The 20,058-nt window shown below is 42.2% G+C and overlaps 1 protein-coding gene across 4 annotated transcripts in view; it reads right to left on the bottom strand.

The window, feature by feature from the left end:
• Positions 1-7,289: 7,289 nt before the first annotated feature.
• Positions 7,290-20,058, bottom strand: part of grm1b (glutamate receptor, metabotropic 1b) — a 32,642-nt gene continuing 19,873 nt past the window's right edge. For 2 of the 4 annotated variants that reach the window (XM_023839257.2, XM_072698788.1), the window contains exons 5-9: positions 15,785-16,031; positions 14,552-14,720; positions 13,543-13,669; positions 10,579-11,509; positions 7,290-9,776 (exon numbers count right to left, since the gene is read on the bottom strand). In XM_023839257.2, the coding sequence (XP_023695025.2) occupies positions 8,966-9,776; positions 10,579-11,509; positions 13,543-13,669; positions 14,552-14,720; positions 15,785-16,031 (2,285 nt within the window). In that variant the 3' untranslated portion in view covers positions 7,290-8,965. The remainder of the gene's footprint in view (positions 9,777-10,578; positions 11,510-13,542; positions 13,670-14,551; positions 14,721-15,784; positions 16,032-20,058) is intronic. The other 2 variants (XM_072698789.1, XM_072698790.1) reach the window with 2 other exon arrangements.

Genomic DNA, 20,058 nt, shown 5'->3' with positions numbered 1-20,058 from the left:
GATTGCAATTAATTAGCATGACAGAATAACATGTTTAAATGGTTAATTGTAATCGACTGACGTGCTGAAATGGGTGTGACCCTACCTGCACATTCCACCCCCCACCCTTTCTGTGGGGAGTGGTGGCTTAATGCTTAGGGAAGTGCACTTGTAATTGAACGATTGCAGGTTCAAATCCCCGACCAGCAAAGCACCACTGAGGTACTCTGAACAAGGTACCGCCCCCAAGCACTGCTCCCCGGGTACTGAATTAGCTGCCCCCTGCTATGGGTTAAATGCAGAGGACATTTTTTGTTGCTGTGGTGTGTCGCCAATGATCACCTCTAATTTCTAGCCCTTCTTGGGATAAGCAGGTAAAAGACGAGCGTTCAAGTAGTACTTTATTTTTTTAAGTTTTCCTAGATTAATGTGGGCCTTTCTGCAGGAAAGAATGGGCCCAAAAGTAAACTAGGGCTTGAAGGAGTCAGATCCATCACGGGAGAGAAACCAGACTCTCCACAGAGAGCCGTGGCCCCCAGGGACTGGGACTCAGTGGGAGCATGACGCACCGGTCCAGCGCTCTTCTGGGTTTTCTTACAGGAAGAATTGACAAACCAGGAAGCACAGCATGGAAGCTGAACAGGATGAATCTGTCAGACGGCTAGTTTGCACTCCAGTTGTCCGTGTGGAAACTTTCGTGTAGACTTTGCGTACATCAATGGTATTGTGCCAGTCAATTTAGGTAGGCACGTGCCTACTGTACCTAATACTTTATAAAAATGCAACGTGTAAATTAATTAATATTCAACCAATGACATGCCTTCATTGACTATGAAAAACACGTCGTTAAGCTTGCCATAAACTTGCAGTCAGGGTAATCTGGCCAATGAACGAGCTTCCTCCATCGGCTCGCACCTCCTAATCCCCTCCCCCGCCCTTCCTCATTCCCCTCTTTGACCGATAACTCCACACATCGTCAATGAGTTGTCACGTTGTGACATTCACGACTCACATTTCAACGGCAGTAAACAAGGCTAGCTGGACATATTTCAATGTGTAATTGTGAGATGAAGTTTCAAGAACATTATTATCTACGCCTGGGTATTTCTTATGTTTTGTGTCTGGTTTTGAAATGGTGCCTATCCATAGATTGGGCTTGCACGACGTCGCGACATACATACAGCATATTGCGGGATTGTCACAGATGGTTGTGGCTGATGCACATGCAGCAATGATATTTCACCAAACCAGCGGATTCCACCTACTGGAAATACCCAGTAGTACACTATCAGTTCCTTGCAACAGTCAATGTGCAATGACACACAACAAGTCCACCGATGACGTGCATGGGACACAACAGCACGCAAACAAGTGGAGTATGAAGTAGGCTTTGCGCTCTATCATCTGTGAGAGTTGCCTCGTATCACCTTCAACCTACATGCACCTTTCTGTGTTATGTAGGTGGCCCACCTAGACTGGGCCCCCACAGGGTATTTGCCCCCCCTCCCCAGGCAGGAAGGTTGGCCAATAGGTAGCTGACTGATGTCACACACCCTGATTTCTAATCCTGCTGTACCTTTGATTAGAGTTGTACCTAAAGTCCTTTCTCTGTAGCCTTGCTTGAGTAAGCTCACAGAGGGTTCCCGGTCACGTTTGTTAATAAACCATACCTGATTCTGCCGTCTCCTTGTCAGGAGCAGATTGTTTCCCACAGGAGGTGCTCTTCAAGCCCCCGTGATTTGAAGCTTTTGGGTGGGGAAACAGTGATGACCGCACCTTAGGATCAGATACCTGCACCCTCTGGTGTAGCTGCAGTGAGTGGCCCAGCAGCCTTAATCTCTCTGCCTGTGATCAGAAGACTGTTGTTTTCAGCCCCTGCTTCTGCAGAACCATCACATGTCTGTCAGCCCTTGAGCAAGCCCATTAACCCTCAGTTCCAGTGCTGTTGCACATTAACTGACCCTGTGCTGTGCTCCCAAACTATGGAGGGCGAGATGAGCTTGGTGAAGAGAAGCATTCTCATATACTTGTGCAAAGAAAGCTTTCTTGTTTGTTTGTATCTCCAAAAGCATCCAGATGACATAAAGAAACCCTAACAATATGTTATCATTTATAAACAAAAATAAGTGGCAATGAATATTGATTATTTTGTTGCTCTAAAACATTGATGTTTTCATAAGGACACTTCCAGTTTTCCCAGCCTTGGACTAGCAACAAGGAAAATATGTACACTACTGTGCAAAATGACAATGATGTTTAATTGATCTTCATGTTGTGGTGAAACTGTAAAATTATGTCTGACAAAATGTGTCAGCTGAACTATTTCAAAACCTCTCCTAAAATCACTCCAGTATTTGCAGCAACCATCCAATATAGTAATGTATTTGTTGATTCAACCACTAGAACGCCATATTTGGCTAATCAATACCTAATTATTAAACTAATTAAGGTGGTGATATTTAACAAATACATGGAATGGCTGAGGTGCCCCTGAGGAGAGTTTTGGGAACTAAAGCGACGCTCTTCAAGCTATCCTGCAAAATATCAGTCATTTTTGGAGAACAGAGGAAATTCTTGTTAGCTTTTATTGTTAATCTTATTTTGCGTTAGATCTAATGTGAAATTGTGTTTTTTGTTCTGAGCAGATATATACTTACTACCCAGATAAATTGCTTTAAAAAAAATTCCTTGACTACCTGAGACCGTACTGCATTGTTTTACATGTTTATCTAAGACTTTTGCTTTAACAAAAATTAAGGGGGAAAAAAACAACAAAAACCAGTTCATTTCCATTTCAAAATAACCCGAATTTGAATTTTTCCTTTCCAAAGTAGCAATACACACTAGGGTAACATGAAGATAGAGACTCAGATAGTATAATTCATTCCCAGCCATGCCAGCCGAAGCTATTCCAAGTCACTTACTGCTGAATCAGCCAGGTATGCACTCAGGAGACTTTATCAGCGCCAGAACCTTAATGAAAACTTTATGCTGCTGATATTGGAATAAATGTCACGCGGAAATCACAGTATCCGATCCGCAGCCTTGGAGTAATAGGGATGTAAGTTGTTGTCGTGCCATCAGACAATGACAAGGATGCCTCAGAGAGCGTGACTCACCATTCATCAGGCCTGGCTGACTTTGAATTTTTCCTTCCCATCACTGAAAACCTTTCGCCCTCCTTGAGGAGCGCCCGTTACTTGCGTCTCGCCTGCATCCCACGGGGGGGGCCGCTCTGGGGCCGAACCACCGGCGCGAGTCGTCTGAACTGAATATCAAGCACTCCGGCAGAGGAAGACTTTGATTTTCAAGAGGCCCTAATCTATCGCTTTTGTGAATTCAAGGTCTCTGAGGTCGGGACCTGCTGGGGTGGGGGGGGGGGGTGCCTGTGCTAATAATTGTGCCGACACGATTGTCGGGGAGCGCCAGGGATCCAAACAAAACCCAGCGCATTCCGACGGCACATGAATCCAAACTGCTGCATTATAAGACTCTGCAACAATGTTTTGTTTGGATGTATTATTGGTAGTAAGAGATCCTGCTGCTTGCGTGACCTTGAAGGAGCCCAGAACGTCTCCACCTAAGGGCCAGTGACAGGAATAGTTCCCACAGGAGACAAAATACAGGATGAAGCGTAACCTTTTAATTTGAAAGTCGCCACGCAGATGAATTTCAGTGCTTGAATCAAGCGACGATGCACTTAAACAAAACAGTGATGCAATCGGCCCAAATCTCAACAAGGCCTGTCTTAATTATCCACCCATCTTCTACACCCACTTGTCTTATTGTCACAGGGGTCAGAATCCCATCCCAGAAGGTATAGGCACAAGGCAGGGAATAACCCAGGGTGGGGAGTCAACCCATCGCAGGGCACACTTACACGCCAACTACTCACACACTTGTGGGGGGGAAACCGGAGTAACCCCAGAGGAAACCCCACAATGACACGTGGAGAACATGCACATGGAGCCAGGGTGGAGATTTGAACCCCGTACCCAGGTGAACATGGTAACAATGCAGATCAAATTCTTAATAATAAGTAATTAAACTAGTAGTCAATGTAATTTAAGGACAAAATAAATATTCATTCCTATTTGCATTACAGATTATTTAGAGATTTATGGAGGTACAATTTTGAAGGGATGGATGGATGCAAGGCACTATGTTTTAGGTGGTGAAGTGACCATCCATCCATCTATCCATCCATCCATTCTTCTTAATGCTAACCCAGTACGAGGTCACCGTGTGCCTGCAGCCCATCCTGGGAAGCACAGGGCATCAGTACTTCCTGAGCAGGATGCCAGTTGGTCACAGGGCACAGAAGCCAATTGTCAGCGACGTGATGGCGAGTGTGTTTTGATGGCACGTGACTTCAGAGGTCAGGTGACCAGCAAACGTTTCTCTGCTGCGAATCTCTCTCTCTCTCTCTCTCTCTCTCTCTCTCTTTCTCTCTGTAAATTTCAGCTGGCCTCCTGACCAGACAACGCAAAGCAGTAGGACAGCCCTTCAAAATCACAGTCCATGCCTGGGATTTTCTGTATAGTATGGAAGATTTAGCCCCAGCCTCACATTTCATTACCACCCCCCCCCCCCCAAGATCGCGGGGCAGCAGTAACAGCTGCTGTTGGCTACGGCTGATATAAGATATAAGAAGTAGATACACTCACTGCCCCAGACGACTGGAAATGTACTCGAATGTTCTGGAAACTGTAATGTACTGGAAATTCTTCCAATTCTCGTGATTGATCAGTCTGGCATTGATAATCTCCTACATAATAATAATAATAATACCAATAATAATAATAATTCCTTTTAATTCCACCTTTCTTGGCCCAAAATTTAACCTTCATCTCCTCAAATGCGTCGCAAACAGATCTGTGACACCAAGTGATCCATCTGATTACCATATATGGAAAACAAGAATCCAGGCGAATTTTCCTGCTCTTTCAGAGTGGCTGTTTATTTTTGAGCTTTCTTCGGTCCAATTTCTCTGGGACCATAAACATAGCTGACCAAAACTGTAAAAGAAAGAACATTTCATCAACAAACGAAAGCCATGACTCCGACAAGCGTGAACTTGCATTGCATCTTTGTAAAAGGCTCTGTGAAAATATTTTGAAGTACGTATTAGATATTGGTAATCTATTTACAGAATCGCTTGCAGAGGGGAAATCCCTATTTGTTCAAAGGTCATTGTTTTAAACGGCAAAGATCTTCCCCATCCAATGTGCTGTAAGATGATTTATGCTGACGAAATGAACTAACACTGAGCATTACTCTCATTTAACCTGTGACCTTGTATTGGATATGTGGCTGGGAGATGGATGATATAAACGGAATTATGCTTGCTGGCTCTCACACAGTGTTGCTTGAAAACACTCATGATTTAATGAAGCGTTTCAACCAGTTTACACCAAAACCGTTAACTGATGACCTCCGGTGATGCTTGGCTGTGAGTGTAGGCCAGAACCAGGGCTGAGGACCTGGAAAATTATAAAAATAACCAAGATTAAAGATATGAGTTTAATATTCCTTTATAAATACCATGACGCTTTGGCACCCCATCAAGGGTCTTGCACCCTTTGGTTACTGGGATAGACCCCATCCCAGTACTGGATAAGCAACAATTAGAGGCACATCACCATGCTCAGAGGCACATTAACATGGTAGTTGTTAACTGGGCGGAGTGCTTAAATTTTATTAAACAGGGTTAGTTGAGGCCAGGGCCAGTAAATACTATAGGCTGCGGTGGGGGCCGCCTAGGGCACCAAATTCTGAGGGAGGTCCAAGTTGCCAGCCAGTTTAATTCTGACTCGGACGAGGGGCGCTAATCTAGGGCACCACATAAGCTAGATCCACTTACTGTACGTGTTGAGACCCCTTTTTAGAAAAGGCCCCTGGGTTTCTGCCCGGGTAAACCCATGCATTAGAGCGCCCCTGGCAATAACAGAAGATGGTTGGATAATATTAAGTAATTAAGGAAAGAAAGTATTTTAATTAAAGCTGTAATTAAGATCCCCATTGAAAGACCCTACACACCCAGTCATGGTATTGCTGCACCTCAGCAGTTGTACATGAGGAAGTCTATGAAGAACTTTAAAAGCCTACCCCCCTCCCCCCCCACTTCACTGAGACACTATATGTGGGTGTGTTGCCATGGAGACAGACATAGACAGAAAAGACGTGATGGGGGGTAAAATGCAGCAGCGGACGGAAGGTTTTGCGTTTCCCGGAACGCCGCAGATGCACTGCTGTGACCCTGAGCCCGAGTTTAATACAAATTGCTTGTGCCTCGTTCAGGTAGATGCAATTTTTTTATTGTCTCCATCTGTTGTTAAAGGAAGTGCCCAGAATCTTCTCTTTCATCTACGGTCTGTTCTTCTTCCTGCTTCGCTTTAGTGCACTGTGTCCACAATTGTTTCTTTTGAAAACACTAACCCATGTTCCTGGTAAACTAACATCCTCGTAACGGGAGACACTAATAATAATTATTATGTTCTTTGGGGGGGGGGGGGGGGAGTAAATTTGAAAAAAATGGAGCAATGACTTGGTCGGCTCTCCACCTCCTCCGTGCACCTGGTTCAGACCATCTCCACCTCCTCCTCAATCCTACTCCGCACTATGAAGAGCGAGTGGAAAAGCTATTCTTTTAAGATGACTGTTGCCTAGGCACGCGGCGCCTATTCATGACATCACCGTAATCATTGCATCTCACTCAGACGAGTTAATGAATTCATTCTAAATCTGGCCAGAGGCTTGGAAACACCAGGCCAAATCGCTGCCATTCCGTTCGCCACGGCAATCACGGAGTCTTCAATTTGGCGCCCCTAGCGACCGAACTTTTCTCTTCCTGCCTCAAGGCCAGCGATCGGAGCCTTTGGCTGTTAAAACTGTGTTTTCTTGTGTGCCTTGACGTGATGGACCTTGGCAGAGATTGCTGCCATTCATGAGTAGGTTTTTCTTGCACATTTCCAATTTTCAGTTTTTGCATCATACTTGTCGGTTAAAAGCCTGTTGAATTTTCATTAAAATAACAATGAAGAAACATTCTTGCTCATGTAGGGGATACTTCACATACTGTAATATGCTTTTAGAATTAGAGTTTCTTTGCTGCATAAATAGTAACTCTCAAAGAAGGCATTTTAATTAAATGCACTGTCACTTGTATGCCCAATTAATATGCAAGGTGCTAATTAAGTATTTTTGGAAATGTACAGAAAGTGTGCGTGGATCTTTTGGCATTGAATGCTTTGGCATCACCCACAGAACAAGACTGCTTAATTTTACTGCATTTATACATGGAGACATCATTTTGTATCTAAACAATATTTATTTTACATCTTCAAGTATCCTGACATTATATATTTCCATATCAGTTCAACAGGTGTCAAACAGGTGACTTTTTTTATAACCTAACATGTTAAGAATAGTTTGTTCTCAAACAGGTTACATTATACGGACTAAATAAATATCAATAATTTGTGACAACATTAGATTTATTTATGTATACTTTGGCCACTATGTTTCTAAATGCTAACGCATCAACTTAAACTTAATTACCATTTTAAATGAACTATACAAGCTCGTTCTACGAAAGTTTAAATGTACCAGCTTAAAAGCAACAAGTTGACACATATAAGCAGAGACTTTCATAAAGTTGGCCCAGTAGGTTCATTTGAAAAGCAAACATTTGCCTCGCACCATATTTTCACAAAGCATCGTCAATACACTTCTGTGGTAAAAAGACCCTATTTTGGTAACACTTTACTTTAGGGATCTACACGTGCGTACAGGTGCCAGGAAGTGTTTTAAAAAAAATCAAAAACAGTTCAGTGACATGCACCATAAACATACTACACCTTAAATAATTCTAAACAAATTAGACCTATAGATTTGAATGAACCATATTCCTTTAACCAACTTTGAATTATTTAGGTTTAAGGGATTTTTACTGTGAAAAGCTCTATACCATCTACTTAAGCAATACGTATGGCTACATAATGCTAGTGTAAGAATCCCCAGAAATTCATAAGATTACTCTGAGGTGTGTGTGTGTGTATATATACATATATATACATGTATATACACATATATGAGAAGCACCAACACAGAACCTCAGAAGCATTCTTTATACACCACCAAACACTGTCCCTCATGATCCATGACCGTTAGGATGAAAACGCCAAAGAGTAGTCAAATTAATAATCATTGAACAATGTATATTTAGTAAAGTATTACAAGCTTTAAGTGAGGTATTAACCCCATGTCTGATAAAAAAGCACACAGTTTGTGAAAATGTACAGATGTCCATAAGCTGGTGAAGAATATTTAGGAAGCACAAAACAAACGTACTATAAAGCTTGATGTTCATCTCCACTGAAAAACACCTTTGACTTCCCTTTTAGGCCCATTTTGTTGGGGATTTTTTTTTTGTTAAAAAAGCAACCTTTTTGTTATTCTGTCCACGAAGTACTGCCTGTGGTATGTATAGAGTAATATTACATTAACTGTCTATTCTTGGCACTGAGAACTTACATTTATGGCAGTTAAAAATTGCCAGCAGTGACAATAGTTTATAATGTAATTCCAAGGCTAAAAAGAGCGAATAAACATTTCCCCTACAGATAAATAAATAATTACATACACTTCATTTGTAATTAAATACATAAGATATTTCATTTGGAATTCACATTATTTTCTTTCAAGAAACAGAGAAAGTTTAGTTTTTTTTTAAGTCAGTTCAAAGTATATCCATGGGTTGAGTTATACAACATCGTCCGCTTCTTTCCCAAACAGATGCTCATAGGTCCATTCGGGACCTTGTGTGTTCCTCAAAACGGGTGGCAAAAGTTGAGCCAACATTCATCAGAAACAGGGAGGGGGCGGGACTCCCCCAATCCTTAGCCAATCCCAGACATTCCATTCACCACCAGCACTTTTTTTTTTATAGCAAAATCAAAACTGATTGGACAATTTGCATGTAATGTCACAGCGTAGATGAGCTCTGCTTATAGTCTCTCAGGATGATAGATGCGTATGTCACGCTTGGCGGTGTGCACAATATTGACTCTGATACTGGGGAATTGTTGAAGGGGGTGCCAGATTCCATTAAATCCTTAAAAGGGGTGGGGGGAGTGAGGGCCGGGGATTCCTCAATAGCACTTTTTGCCTGGGCCATTTCCTCTTCCTCGTGGACAGTGACGTCGTCTCCCATGTAGCCGAGAATGAGGTTGAAATGCTCGCTCTCCACCTCTTCCTCGGGAGACGCGGCCAGATCGCCGAAAACGGCGATCGGCTGGGACAGGACCTGCTGCTGGACGACATGCGGCGGGAAAACGGGCCTCACCCCGTCCTCCGGGCCCTCGAGGTTGATCAGGTCGCTCAGGTCGGGGATGTTGGCGTTGAATTTGTCAACCATCTCCTGCAGCTGCTCTATATCTACTTGCTGGGGGAGGAGGTTCTGGAGGTGCTGCGTCATGTACATCTGCAGGCCCTCGGGCTCCTTTGTCGGCCCCGACGGGGGCCTCTCGATCATCATGGGAGGGCTGCTGGGAGGGTTGTATCGGATGGGGTCGCCCTCGTCCTCCTCGGCGACATTGTACAGAGTCTTGGTGCTGAGGTCAGAAAAGTTGAGGCCAGTGTTGTGGGAGGCTTTAGTTAGGGGTTTGATGACTGCTGTCTGATTGGAGCCTGTTTCCTGTCTCTTCACATGTACAGACAGTCTGTGCCACATGTGTTCCCCCTTGGGTGGTTGTCTTGCACCTGGTTCAGACCATGACACAGACTTTCCATTAGAACTATGAACAAAATAAAGACGACTGTTACTTCACAGGAACCGGAAAGTGGAAACACACAAGCATTTCTGGTTCATGTAAATATCTACATAAATGTCACCGTTGCATCATTAAGAGCACAATATCAAATTCTATGTGCAGATCTTAATCAAACTGGGATAAAAAATATATATATACTTAAAAAAACATTATTGTTTCTTCTTTTTCTCCAATTTTAGAAGGAAAAAAATGTTTAGTCAAACATTGTTTTTTGTTCATATGTAGAAATAGCCAAATTCAGATTACAGGTGGAGTTCAATACCCATCTGCATGGGTGGTTCAGCTAACAAAAGTACCTATTCCATCAACATCTTATTCATCCAGGAATTAATAACACTTTCATATCACAAAACAGCCCCAGCACTTCTCAACAGTGAAGAGTATGCTATTATTGCGCTATAAATATGATATTAATAATTTATGAGCTATTACTGCTGAACTCAAAAGCATCATGGTTTTACTTCATTAAAAATTAGCTGAAGACTGCAGCCCTGAAACTTATACACAGTGAAAACTACACATAGTGTAGCCACACAGAGTATGTTGTTTGCATCATTTGCCTGCCATCTGTCAGTTTACAATCATCACACACAATGTGTTGCACAATTTGTCTTCATTGCCTTATTGGTGCCTGTGTAACCACGGTGCATGTTTGAGGCTATTTTGTGACAATGAGACTCTCAGATACTCAGCTCAGCTGAGATACTGAGGTCAGTCGTAGATCACAGAGGTATTCTGTGACCCTTTATGAATCAGATCAACTTACTTGGCACTACCTGGGGCATTCTTCTTCCTCCTGAACATGTTAAGCAAGCTACTGTTCCTACAGTTGGCCTTGCCGTCTCCCACGTGCATGCGCACAACGTCTGAGGTGGTGAAGGCACTGCGCACGTTTCGCTCGGGCTTGGCGATGATAATGTACATCTTGGGCGTGAACATGCAGCCCAGCGCCACAGTCACACTCAGGCTGACGGAGAAGGAGGTGGTGATGATCTTGTAGTTGCTGCCGAAGTAGATGGGCACGAAGGCCAACCAAATGATGCAGGTGGTGTACATGGTGAAGGCGATGTACTTGGCCTCGTTGAAGTTGGCCGGCACGTTGCGCGTCTTGAAGGCGTAGTACGTGCAGCTCATGATCAGCAGGCCGTTGTAGCCCAATGGCGCCACCATGCCCATGTTGCTGGTGTTGCATATGAGGAAGACCTCCCTGATGCTAGGGTAGGACTTGATGGGCTCCGGTGGCTCCAGGATGAGAAGCGTGACCTCCAAGGTGAGCTGGATGCTGATGAGGACGAAGGCGATGACCACTTGGGCCCAGGCGCTCATGAAGCGCGGCTTGCGCGTGCAGATCTTCTTCTTGCTGCCCGCCAGGATGCGGGCGATGCGGTTGGTCTTGGTCACCAGGGCGGAGTAGCACATGGCGGAAGAGAGTCCCACCAGAAGACGCTGCAAGTAGCAGGAGGCCACCGTGGGCCGGGCGATGAGGGTAAACGGGCAGATGTAGCCCAGGAAGATGCCCGCTAGGATGATATAGCAGAGCTCACGGCTGGAGGACTTCACCACGGGGGTGTCCCGGTACAGCACGAAGATGAACGTCACGAACATGGTGACGAGAATGCCAAGGCAGGAAAACACCACGGCAACTATGGACTCAGCGTTGCTCCACTGAAGGTATCTCAGAGGGATTGGCTGGCATCCTGCAAGGAGAACACAATAATCATATTGTAAAACCCATGTGTGACACTTTACTTCATGCCCAGGACATTTACATTTTCTTAGGAGCTACACATAAAAGGGGTTTTGATATTTGCACGTCAGTTACACTGGTATAATTAACGTTCTCTTGAAATCCCCTGCAGTTTCTTGTGAAAAGTAAGGTGCCATGATTGCAGCTGAGGTTGTAATTAATGCCCTGGACCTATGACCGAAAAGCTGTTGATTAAAATGGCAGAATCAGATCAGTGACAAGGTACTTAACTGCTTCAGACATCTAAGCATAAAAATGGGCTGAGTGTGTAGTATTTATGCCATTTGGATGACACTCCTCCAGAAATCCATAATCCAGACTGGCAAAGTGCTAGTGAACAAAATAAATCAATAAATCAATAGATAAATAAACGTTGTAGTAAGAAAACAGTGAGAAATATTACCTAGTGAGAGCATATGTGAACCCTGAAATCTAGTCTTATTTCCTCAAATATATTATTGCATTTATATGCAAGTTTTGACCGTATACAAATTAAATTTAGGTATAAGAATCCTGAACAGGTAAGGAGAAAAATGAACAAATTTAAAAAAACCTCTTTACGCTTTGCTAAGGCCTAAGATGTTACAGTTAGAGATTGGATTAAGCGTGATCATACCCATAAAAAAACACCATGGCATCAGTTTGGATCACCTCCCATGTCCCAGATAAGCCATCTGAACCTGGCACCTCAGCTCCGGCTTTGAAAATTTACCACGTGCTAAAGTAGGTTTTCAGTCCAACTAAAAATAAACTCCTCCCCGTTCAGGGACAGTCCAAAGACAATGCAGGCAGCAAAACTGCAGCAACGACAATGATGCACATAAACCCGGCGACTCCAGAAAGAATGCGCCGACAGGAAAAATCTCACAATGTCCGAGAGTCTTAAACGAGTCCTTTTCCGCCATGTCTTTCTTACTGCGGTGGACCCTGATTTCTCTCGAATATTTTTGTCATCCCTCATGCAGATTATTGTCCCTCAGAACCACCCTAATTTCAGGCCACCTGGCACCTTTTGTTAGTTGCCAATTCAATGCTTCCATCATCCATAACCAGCGGCCTTTCGGAGCAGATTCATTCTTGCTGATGTGATTAACAGGTTACAGGTCAGAGGGCCTCATCCCATCCATGTTATAAAAAGTGACATTGGGGATTATACCTTGAGACTTAATTGCACATTCCTGCCAGCAGGATTAATAAATTTAGCTGCTGTTGGCTGTAATACATTAAACATCGGTTCATATTTCCATTAATTTTATTTACTAATTGCAAAACAAGTATATTTAATTCCAGTTATCACAATTCAGATACCATATTTCTTCTTCATATGAGTTTTCAGAAAATCAGTGTATCCTTGTTCATTCTTTCGGAACAAATGCATTTTGTCTTGTCACCGTATTTTTTATGATTATTTAGGGCATCTGCTTTAGGGTGCCCAAGCAGTTAATCAGTTAATTATTTTGCTAGATATCACAAAACAACGCTCTTACACATTTATTTACTGCTGAACTGATTCGGTAGGATGTCAGCTTAACTCTTGTTATGCCGGAAACATCTGGAACAGATGTTTAAAACGGGGTCTCTAAGGAGCCTTAGAAAGAGGACAATATGTAGATATGATGGATTATCTTGCGGCGCACTATTTCATGGAAAAATAAGACAGCGAGGCCGAGCTACGTGAGCTGAAGGAACATCTTTGTAGACCACTTCCTCAGTTTGGAATTCTCTCTTTCACAAAACCAGACCAGGCACATAATCACAACTGAAGTGCGTCAACCTCTTTGAAGGTGAGACAGTGTTGACGCACTGTACCATGGTTCCATGACCACAGGAGATAAACCTGCAGCCTAGACCACTGAGATTGCCAGCACCTGTTCCATAAGTAGCCTCCAGTGGTTTCTGATCTCCTGTGAAGGTGTCGTAACTGTGGCAACTAGCTAACAGTGCCGGGGATCGAACGTCGGAGCTGGACGGTAGCTGTCTTACCTTCGAGCTCCTCATCCGGCCACCAGCCCAGCTCGCATGCCTTGCAGGTGAATTCATCCTGGACGTACTCGTTGTCCTTGCAGGAGGTGCAGATCCAGCAGCAGCTGACTTCTCCTTTCCTGATCACCTACAGCAGAAGCACACAAAGGGATGAAAATGAGATGCCTCCCCAGCTTCCCAAAGCCCCTTCTCACCCGAAAATCGATTCAGAGTGAGGCGAGAAATTGGACCCTTTGGGTTTCTGGCCCTAGATCTTCACCCCTTAAATCCAGTTCTTAAATCCAGTTCTTAAATCCAGTTCTTAAATCCAGATCTGTTTCTTAATTATAGACACCATTTGAGAACTGACAGTTACTTCCATATTTATCTTATTTTCAATAAACATTTGGGTAACACTTTACATAATGCTTTATAGTTACCTTCATAATGCTCTATAAAGCTCTCATCTATAATGCACTATACTGTACATGCCTTCATAGTTCATTATAATGCCTTCTACTGAGCATTATAATGCATTATGAAGGTAACTATATTGCATTATAGATGGGAGCTTCATAGTACTTTCCGTAAAGTGTTAAAAAAAATTGTACAGTATGACATTATGACTGGGATGATTTAGGTGAAGCATTATGCTGGCAGGACTGAATCTCTGAGAAACTGTTGAACTGCAGTCCTGGCTGTAAAATCACTATGCCTCATGTCAGTGACTAGAGTAACATTTAATTCAAGCATTTATTCATAACTTTTTCTCATATACACTACGCTTGTTTTCTTAATTGAAAGTAATCAACAGGTTTCTCAGAAACTAAAGAAGCAGCTTCATTTGTTTGGTAACCGATTTAGGCTTGTGCGTTTAAGTTTCCGGCTTTGACAACATTTCTGAGTACAAGATGGCATGTGAATATTTAGCAGAACATGACGTCCCAAGTCCGGGGGATTCTACAGGAATTGTCTGAAATAAGAAATGTTCGATGTCTGGAAGGCAGCAAGGAGATGTATCTGGGCCCACCTTGATCTGGCCCTTGGAGCAGGGCTCGCTGCACACAGAGCGAACCATCTCAGTGCGGTTCATCAGGATCTTGTAGTCGTCGATATTGAGGATGCCCTCATGCCAGGAGCCCACATTGATGTAGTCGTACTGCCCGGATTCCACAAACTGCAGGTTCATGATGTCGTATCTGGAGGGCAAATGAAGACCTCACTGTTATGTTTACACCCCGGGTTCTCGGAGAAGCATTGATCTGCAGCGATGCATTGAGTTAGCGTTCATCTGTGGTGATGCATTGAATTTGTGTTGTTCTGTGGTGATGCATCAAGCTAGTGTGGTTCTTTGGTGACACATTGAATTAGCGTTGTTCTGTGGTGATGCATTGGATTAGCGTCCTGTGGTGATGCATCGAGTTAGCGTCGTTCTGTGTTAATGTATTGAACTAGCGTGGTTCTGTGGTGATGCAATGAATTAGCGTTGTTCTGTGTTAATGTATTGAACTAGCGTGGTTCTGTGGTGATGCATTGAATTAGCGTCCTGTGGTGATGCAATGAATTAGCGTTGTTCTGTGGTAATGCATTGAACTAGCGTGGTTCTGTGGTGATGCAATGAGTTAGCGATTGTGCTGCAATCATGTTGGGGGAGTGATGGGTGTTGGATTGGTTGTGTCTGTGGAGGAGGAGAGTGTGTAGAAGGAGAATAAAGAAAAAAGGCAGCACTGAGTGATAACAGTGATCCTGCATGATGCATTCAAACATAAACACTTACATCATATCAGGATGGACAGTAAAGCACCAATGTTGCATATGTGTGCATAAGCGTGATTTATTTAAGTTTATCTACTGAAAAGGTCTTTCTTAGATTTTAATCTCATATCTTTTCATTATGTTCTAAAATGATATTGAGACTATATTTTTATTTGAATATTGCCATATGCAAATGTTAAATGCATATTAACATTTGCATAAACTTTTGGTTTATAATTAATTAATTAATTAAGCAATGGCTGGATTTTGTCATTTTTATAACAGATTACTTTTCTGAGTAGTGACAACCTGCTTAACATGATAGAGGTGAACTGTTTGTTCTTTTACCCTTTGAATTTTACCCTGAATATAATCTCAACTGAAACAGTCAATAAAAATATAAACCAATATGCAATATGCAAATTGATTTAAGCAGAACCATTTGCAGAACTGATTTTAACAAACAAGCAAAAAGAAAGATAATACAGTGTGCGATTAGAGCAGCTACCGTCCAGGCGTGTCGCCGTTCTCATCGAACCACACTTCCTCCCCGGACACGCCCGTGAAAGAGGTTTTCAGCAGGAAGTCCAGCAGCTTGCTTCCGTCGATGGGATCCATGGCCTCACAGAGACCCACGTGGTCCGGGCAGAGGGCACGGTGCATGTCGTGCAGGCCGTGGGCCATAGCGTAGATGGCGTTGATGACGAAGCCCATCTTGCTGTCCTGCACGTAGTTGTCCTCCAGGCTTTCATAACCTGCAAGTACATCAAAAAATAAGGCAGTTCGTTCAATGCAAAATGACTCCATGACGCGCCTAAATGTGACTTTATTGGCAAGACCGTATGCAAAATATCGCGTGTGCTGCTGGAGTCATAGCAAAAATTATATTATGCTGCTGTTATTTGTCTCCATGATAATGAGTCCTCTCCTACAACATGAGGCGGAAAATTTTCCGCAGCACCGTTGCCATGTGATACGATGGTACCTTTCAGCTTCTTGTTCAGAATAAAGACGTACAGTAGCTAATTGTCATAGTGAAGAAAACAAGCTAAATAAAAACTCAGATGCCCCTGAAATCTGTGACTGCTGTATATTCTATTTATATAAGAGGCAAAGGCCATTGAGGCAGTGCAAGCCTCTATTGCTATTGCAGCACAATATAATCTGCACATCATGAAGGTAACGATAGGGTGTCCAGAGAGCTTTATACCATTGCCATTGGCAACAGGCAGAACTGTTTTCTGCCTCTGTGGATATGAACATGAAAGGGCGAACAGACCACAACAGGATTTTTTTTCATATACAACAAACAATCTATGTCTTTCCTGATGCCTGACTTAGCCCTTAGCTAGAGACATGTCATGTTGGCTGGTTCACTTACTAATGGGTGTTTGTGATTATTATCAGAAAAACATTTCACAGTAAAAACCTGTCACTGGACACTCTATCATTAAAGAAGCAATTGACTAATTTGCCAATTACAGGTGATAGGCAATGAATTTAGAACTGTTAATTTCACACCGTAATTAAATAATACATCTTGACTTAAAGAAAGGTCTGACTATGTACACGTTGTCGGTGTTTTACCATGTTTACCATGTATCAGGAAGGGTCTTGTCAGTTTGCATGCATAAGTAAGATTCGTTTTGCAATATTTTCCTTCATTCAGAAAGATTGTAATTGTCAGGTTAAGAGATTACTGGAATAATAAGGCAACCTTTTGAGATTTATCATTAGCTATACAACAAGCTACCTAGTTATTTTTTACAAAATCTCTCTCTAGATAGATCCTCTTATTGATTATACTCATTAACTAGTAATCTAGTTATCTTAATAGTAATAATACCAGCAAGATTTCCCATAAAAATACCACAGAATAAACTACATGTCTGTCATTAAGAATGGGTTACGTATTAGTAATGAGGAAGCACAATATTTTTCTTCCACAGGGGAGTCTAGTTCAAAATTCATTGCTATCACCTATAAGCTAGCAAGAAGCTCGGTCAAGCACTATGACTCGCTTTTGAGTAATTACGATAGAGGACTCTCATTTAGCAGGATATAACTTCAGTCAACAGCTGAGATACTTCGTAAAACACATCTCCTCTAAATAGTCCTTGATACGGTATTTTAAAATTGCCATCCGACTGATAGCCTTGTCACATCTTGAACAATGAGGAATTTACGAAGAATAAAAAATTATCATAATTAATTAAAGAGACGAACTGCCTCGTTACTCCTTGCTAACAGGATGGAATTGCATCTGCTATGAAGATCATTATGCATATTTCGGTGTTGCAGTGGTGAGGGACATTGACTCACAACCTCAAGCTTGCTGGTTCAAGCCCCTTGAGGGGATCTGCTATGCTGCAATGAGCAATGGACTTAACCTGAATTTGTGCCATAAATATATCCAGCTATATAAATGGATTAAAAAATGTAAGTTGCCTTTGATAAAAGGCATCAGCTCAGCAGTTTATTGAGAGCTTAATTCGGTTTTAATTGATTGATTTACAGAAGGCAGAGTAACATGAACAGTAGTTACTGGAATCATTTTTATTACAGACATGTGCTTGATATTCATGAAATCCCTGATAATGTTACATTTCTATTTGGAAATTGGTTATTTAGTTTGTAATGTCCTAAAAAATGAACGATACTGAAATTCATCATGCAGAAAAAAATAATTGTGCATTACTGTTCACTTTTAAACAAAATAAAATATGCATATATCACATTTATACACATATGTACAGTATTTAATTATATATTCAAGAATCGTTTTTAATAGTTATAAACCATGCGAGCACTGAAACCCAAATAAATGCACAGCAACAGTAAAGCACGGGTGTTATGTGTCACAAAGAGGTGTCCAGGTTGTGAGGACAGTGTGTATCTAACTATACTGATTTATTGTTTCAGCCAAAAAAAGATTTTCAGGGGGGGGCGTGTTGGGGGTGATCCGTAGCCAAGCCCCCGGCACAGGGCAGGCTTATTTGTTTTAGGGTGAAAACCTTTATTAAACAATAACAATAAAATAAAAGATGGTGTCCTTGCCTTGACATTTGAGGGGGGGGCATGGCCTGCGAATGCCCCCATGATGTCAGCCCTCCCCTTCGGCAGAACCCTTAACCCCAATCACACCATGGACATGCAAAAATGCATGTCGCTTTGAATACAAAATGTCTGCTAAATACTTAAGTATGTGAAAGCTAAGGCAGGTATGAAAATCTACATATGTGCTCCATCCTTAGCTTGTAATTTGTTGTTAGTGGAATATAAAAAAAATTATAAAATTGTATATAAAAGTATAAATATATATGCGTAAAATTCATGTCCTGGTTTTACCATTAGTCTGTATATATTTATTAGAAATGTACAGCAATTATAAGACGTTATATATGACCAGCGGTATAATCGTAGGTAAGTTTTGTCACTAAACAAGTAGAATGTTTTTCAGTCTGTATGTGTTTTGCGTTAGTGAAAATAGCATCTGTCATTTAATTCATGCCACTGAAATGCTTCATTGAAAGTGCCATCATCTGTTAACAATCATTGATAAACGGAAGAAAAAAAAACTATCCAGAACAGTGGGTTCCAGATGTGTGAAAACAATTGTTTTCATTACAGGACAAATAAACAGAGGTGTGTAAAAAGCAATTAACACGTCTGAGAAACACATTAAAAAAGACTTGATTATGAAGAGTTTTCTATATACCACAGCAAAAGGACTTAAAGGGTTTATGCTGGTAGGTTATAAATGCTGGATTATATACTGAAGATTATTGGAGCAATACACAGAATTCAAAATGCAAATCTGGTATAAATTGTATCCAGTTTCCCCAAGTTTTACCGGTACGGTTACAACTTGAAACTCAAAAAGATTTAAAGATGTGCCTAAGACATTCCTGCTGTCTGCTAAGGCTTCCTCGGCCCCTGGTTAGCGACGTAGCTCAACCGCGATTGGTTAAATAAAGGAGGATCACTGCTGCTAGGGTGGCTGGGGTTTTAGTGTGGTAGTGGCTCTAACTGTTGACAATTCAAATACGGTCCTCTGTGCGCATTTGTATCCGTAAGGTGAGGTGCTAGGTGGCTATCGTGTAGCCCTATTCCAGCGTTTGGTACGTCGGAGGGACTCCAAATCTCTCGTCACTGATTGGTCAATGTGCAGATCTGTGAAGAGGCCGGCACATTGGCATCAGCCCTGGGGGGGGGGGGGGGGCATGCAGGAAAGGCAGCAGAGCATCTCTCACCTGAGACATGTTATTGGGGTATTTTACTACAACGGCATGAAAATATACATGTCGAAGCAGTGTGGCAGTATTGAAAAGCGTGGTAGCCAAAGTACTTCCGTCCTTGTCTTGCTTTCCTTTTCGGTGCATTAAATAACCCAATAGCTCTCGAAACTTCAGAGGTCAAAAGATAAATGCTCCAAGCGTCACGTTTCATGTACCCAATTACATTCTGTTGTCTTTATTTGCTCGTTTGTGTCCTCGTTGGTAATTACCTCAGGTAACCGGTTTCATTGGTAATCAGCCAATCAGAAACGACGGTTCTTTTGAATGCTACTATGGAAGCGTTAAGGAGATTTCAAAGTGAATCCCCTATAAAGTGCATTCTGAGAAAAAAAAAAAACAGGCTGATGGAGATGGTGTGGTTTTCTCTCAACATTTTTTCCAAAGAACTCTCGATATTTATTGTGCATGGGGAAAGCAGGTCTCATGGTTAAAATCTGACTTTACCAATTAACGTGGAGAGCATGCTTGAATGGTCACGCATGGG

Source organism: Paramormyrops kingsleyae, chromosome 14, assembly GCF_048594095.1.
Source record: "Paramormyrops kingsleyae isolate MSU_618 chromosome 14, PKINGS_0.4, whole genome shotgun sequence".
In the NCBI taxonomy this organism is placed as follows: domain Eukaryota; kingdom Metazoa; phylum Chordata; class Actinopteri; order Osteoglossiformes; family Mormyridae; genus Paramormyrops; species Paramormyrops kingsleyae.
The sequence above is the reverse complement of the archived record's forward strand: the minus strand, read 5'-3'. Positions and strand labels throughout refer to the sequence as shown.